The following is a 5,232-nucleotide window of genomic DNA, read 5'->3' as shown; positions in this document are numbered from 1 at the left end:
CCGCCACCGGGACACCTACAACAATGGCTTGAGCAGGACGCCTACCCCCCATTACTGGATTTATCGTAGATGCAACTCGTATGGTTATACACACTTCTGCAAACAGTATTATCGTTTTTGCTTTTTAAGTTGTGAGAATTCAAAGACAATGAGAAATTTGTCGTTCTTACATTTGTGAAAATCAGGCTGCATTGTAGCATCTTGCTGTATAGCACTAATTATATTAGTATTTATATTGTTTTTGGTATTGTTTTGTCCAGGATGTTATAAATTAATTTTAAAATAAATTATTTACTCTTAAAATCACTATTAGTAGATGATTTAAATGTTCATAAAAAATGTATGAATATTCTCTAAGTAACAAACAAATTCTAAGAAATAAAGCTTCACAATAAATTTCACTGAAGCGCCGTGTGCGTATCCCTTTGGCTTGAATACCATTGCCAGCTGAAATGAAAATTTCCACAACAAGAAGATACAGTAAATACATAACAACATAAGTAGCTATGTACATTGTTTTATTTCAGTTTATACATGCTGCGTTTTAGAAACGTAAGAGAAACCGAAAGAAACAACGGAAAAAACCGATAACCAACAGTCGTAGCACTAACCAAATAACATATGTTATTTGGTTAGTGGTCGTAGTTAGAAGGTGGTTTTTGAAAAGTAACATTTTTCGATAGTCTGAGGGCATACATGTATACATTAAAATGAATAATGAAGGCCACCATGTTTCATTCCATTAGTTTTTAATTCGACGCTATAGAGTTATCCACATGTTAAATTCAACAACAATTTCTTTTTGAACAACAAATTTTGAGCTATGTGAAGACTTTATTTAGTCCTATTTATATAAAGAAAATTATAAGGATGAACGTGGTAATGACGATTAAGAATAACTGGAAGAAGAGTGTCTTACTATCCTGCGTTGTTGGATATGGGATCTCAACTTTAAAAACGAAAATAGAGTACGTTAATATTTCCAAATATGAATGAATTTTAAATTGTATTGTTTCAGAATTAAGCGTTATATGAGCAAGTTCTCAACTGATGTTGCCGTGTTTAGTCAAAACTCCGATATCTCCCCGAAAAATGTTCTTGTTATTATAAATCCGATCGCAAATAACAAAAAGACCGAAAGTTTGGTAAGGATTATCCATCCTAATATTACTCAATTATAATTAAATTTAATTAATTTTATTTTTAGTTTAAAAAGTATTGTGAACCCATATTACATTTAGCTGGGTTTTCTGTTGAAGTACTTCGAACGAATCACATTGGACATGCTAAAGCATTTGTCGAAGAAATGAATACATTACCTGACGCTATTGTTGTAGCAGGAGGAGATGGTACAAAGTCCGAGGTTATTACCGGTCTTTTGCGTCGACAGGGAGATGTCTGTCCCGTTTCCTTACTTCCCCTAGCCCGCGAAAAGCAATCTTTATTCAAGATCTTTAAAATAACCAGTAAAAATGATGTGGAATATGTGACAAAATTGTCTAACGCTCTAATGCCTTTGCTAAAAAATCAATTTAGATACGCTGATGTAATCCAATATGATGTTCTCAGTAATGACGTTAGCGATGGCAACGCTAACTTAAAACCAATTTTTGGATTGAATGGGTTATCATGGGGCATCTTAAAAGATATTGACTCCGCGAAGGATAAATATTGGTATCTTGGTCCTTTAAAACACTATATGGCTGCGTTTTTAAGATCGTTTTCCGGAAGCTCTGATTGGGAGTTAGAGACTGATTATGTATACACACCTCCGTGCCGCGGCTGTAGTAACTGCTATGTTCAAACAGAAAATGCTAGCAGTACAGGTTTTTTCGTAAATAAACTTGTCAAACCTCAAACCCTAAATAAGGTTTCAACGCAAAAACAAATTAAAAACGATAGCTGCGCTACCAATCTTCATGGTTTTATAAAGTCCAATCAAATTAATATAACCCTTAGGCAAAATGATGAAAACTTTGCAGAACTGGAGAGCAAATTCATAAGCTCCTTACAACCTGGATGGGATTTTATTAAGAATATTCCGAACATTACCAAAAAAGCCATTGAACCTAATTTGATACTTAAAAGTAGAACGATCAAACTTTACCCATCAGATAGTAATTCCGCAATATTCTATTCTATCGATGGCGAGGAATATGAACCCCGGCCCATTCAAGTATCCGTTGTTCCTAATGCTATTAAAGTATTTTGTTAATACAATTTTGAAGTTTATTTTAACGAATATAAAAATAATTTATTATTTTATAACTAGTATTGCATTATATATTCACAACAAAAGCTTATTGTAATTTCTTCCCAATTCCATAGATTTATATAATCATTTTTGAGCGGAAGTACCGTAAAGAAATTGATAATTCTAGGTAAATCCACAAAATGATTGCGGATTATTCGGGTTCATCTTGTCAGACACTTCCGACTGGACTGACTATGCAAATGTTGTTTATCTGTTAATAGAGATTATGAGTTATTTGACTTTATATTCAATCCGTTTTCTGGGTACTCGGCCAAACCAAAATAATCTATCATTGGAGATTTAAGCCTACGGCGGATAATAAAGTGACAAGAAAATATATGTCCGACGAAGCATCAGAATCTGCCTTTGAGAATTCCGATAACAATACTTAGAGCTTTAAAATGATAATTCTTAAAATTGTTTGCCATAATAATTAGGGCATAGCCTGAAAAAAACATATTCCCTTGCCTGGCTGTTTCTACAAATAAAAGAGACAGCAAAATCGCGAGTGATATCACTAACCACACAACATTACTCCTTCCTTCAAAAGGAAAAAAATGCAACGGTCATGCGATGGCCACCAGAAAAAGATTACTACTGACGATCTTATGAATTACTTGTCGTTAGAAAATTTCTTAGCGAATAGTCAGACATTGCATGCCGATCAAAACGATAAGTCTATGCTTTGTCCCAAAAATGGTATGAACAATAAAATGTACCCATTTTCCTAGATTATGCAGACGATAAATTGTATAGTCAACAACAATATGCATATTCTACGACTATGAGCGTCGCGCACGTCTGCTGTGTACTTTTTGTGTAATTTTAATTTTCTTTTCTAAGATTTGGTGAGAGATGTTTCGCGCTCAAATTAATTTCCAAGGATCTATATGAAAAAGCATTTGAGACATGCTAGACATTTTTCGCAAAAGCAAAGCTGAAGATTTACGTTTTATTTGATTTGCTTCAAACTTATTTTCAAAGCTTTACATAAGAACCTAATGAATACGTGTTTCAGCGATTTGCGAAATTTCACCCGCAGCAGTGGTAAGTCTTTGAGAGAATTTATTTTATGCGTGCCATAGGTAAGGCTGGCAATACTCACTAGTATAACATATGTTTAATCCAATCTAATCATTAAAATTTAAAATATAAAATAACATCACATCACCTTTTGCTCGGCGAATTTGCCGCAGTCTTCAGCAGTCCCGAGGGAGAAGTACCGTCAGAACCGTCAATCGCGATCACGGGACAAGACACGCTTGAACGGTAGAGAGATGGGAGTTTCCTTCGACAGGAACAGCATTCAAAGCTCGATCAAAGATTTTGTGTTCAAAATAGATTTTAGAATTGGCTGCATGTGAGGCAATCGATAGTTGGCCAGTACTGAGAAAGGCGTCCGTGGACTCAACGTGATCGGGTGCTCGAGCTACTATAGCGCGAGCAAAAGCTCGTAGAAAAGCGGAAGAAGACATTCAAGCCATGCGACAACTAGCGTATTGGCTACAGAAGCCTTTGTCAGATAAATATCTGATAAAAGTAATCAAAAAAGGTTTTGAGAGAAAACGTAGCCAGATACGTATACGCGATGGACATCTTCACGGTCGATAAGTTGCACGATGAAGTCAACGCGGTGGAAGCTAGTCATTAGCCGACCAGTTTATGCGGCTCCTTCACGATATGGTGTGGGACAAAATCCGATTGTACATGAGATAGACGCCGAGGTCAAAGAAATCGTAGAGAAAGTACGAAGACCCGGATGATGTCCATCCACAGAACGGAAACTGTTTTGCTTTAAATTTGGCTGTTCAGGCATCATTTCGCCTAAATGTCCAGAATGTTCGGGAAACGGTTCGGTGATCGTAAAGAGGCAGGGCGTTCGCGGATCCAGTCCGCCCAGAAGAAAGAATAGCCGAGCGGCCGGAAGAAATTTGTAGAAATAAGGGTATGAATTTAATTAGGCATTTAGCTCCGGAAGAAAGTTGGGGGAAATAGTTGGAAATAAGATATTTGATGCTAGGCAATTAAATGGGATGTGTGTACTGTCACGCCGTATCAGGAGAGCACGAGACCGTTTTCGACAACGTCGCCTTGGGAAGAATCAGGTGTTAGACACGTTTAGAAGAGGCGGAAAACCTGACTCGCTAGTATTTGCTGAGGTACACATGGATACCCATCTGTGGTACCCGGCGCCAAGCAATCGCTGACAATCAGGCTAAGTTCAGGCTCACTCATAAACAGGATCCTAAGCTCCTTTAATTCATTTCGTGCGTCAACGAAAATTGGTCCTTTTGTCAGACCAAATAGAATTCGGCTTGCCTCTTAGACTGATGAATCAGTATAGCGCACTGTAAACAACGTTGTAGATAGGTCGTCTATAAGCATACGTAAACGGAGATGTAGTGATTTCTGACTTCCGATATAAAGAAGAAAGTAGGACAAGGTTGCACGCGCTGTGCTGGTAGTGGTGCAATGACTTGTTCCAAAATTTAAGGTTGCATGGGGAAGCAACGAATACATTTGTTGACGACTCTAGAAACGACCTCAAATCCTACAATGGGCACTTCCGTTGTCGCAGCGTAGCAAACTGAAACTGGGAGTCTGCATGCAGAATATGTTATGGTAATGCAAGATTAATACGCAGATTACTGGATGCTGTTTGGGTAAGAGTATATGTAGGATGCTGGGCTTCGTATTCAAGGTTGGAATTCTGAAGTCCACCACCAACGAATATGAGTTCTTTGGGATCTAATATGGGATACAGAGATCGGCGGCTTGTTTGAGCAGAGGGTCTTGTAATCCTAAATAAAATGGATTGATAAGAGCAATGTTTTGTGACAACACTCTGGAAGCTCATGTACTACTCCAGGCTGAGCTGCTGCAGAGCATGAATTTAGGTACGTTGTGCTAAAGCTGTGATTCTATGAGTACCATCGGCATACATCAACGTGATCAAATTCCAGCAGTGATTAGCTGGG

General features: G+C 37.6%; 1 protein-coding gene across 1 annotated transcript; it reads left to right on the top strand.

Annotated features, from left to right (window-relative positions):
* Positions 1-797: 797 nt before the first annotated feature.
* Positions 798-2,268, top strand: Mulk (acylglycerol kinase-like protein Mulk). Its single transcript, XM_064679195.1, has 3 exons — positions 798-968; positions 1,019-1,145; positions 1,208-2,268. The coding sequence occupies exons 1-3, from the start codon at positions 871-873 to the stop codon at positions 2,213-2,215; spliced, it is 1,233 nt and encodes a 410-aa protein (XP_064535265.1). The 5' UTR covers positions 798-870; the 3' UTR covers positions 2,216-2,268.
* Positions 2,269-5,232: the final 2,964 nt, after the last annotated feature.

The sequence above is a fragment of the Drosophila montana genome, unplaced genomic scaffold, assembly GCF_035044405.1.
Source record: "Drosophila montana isolate Dmon_TW-CO22-7 unplaced genomic scaffold, ASM3504440v1 contig_198_1, whole genome shotgun sequence".
In the NCBI taxonomy this organism is placed as follows: Eukaryota; Metazoa; Arthropoda; class Insecta; order Diptera; family Drosophilidae; genus Drosophila; species Drosophila montana.
The sequence above is the reverse complement of the archived record's forward strand: the minus strand, read 5'-3'. Positions and strand labels throughout refer to the sequence as shown.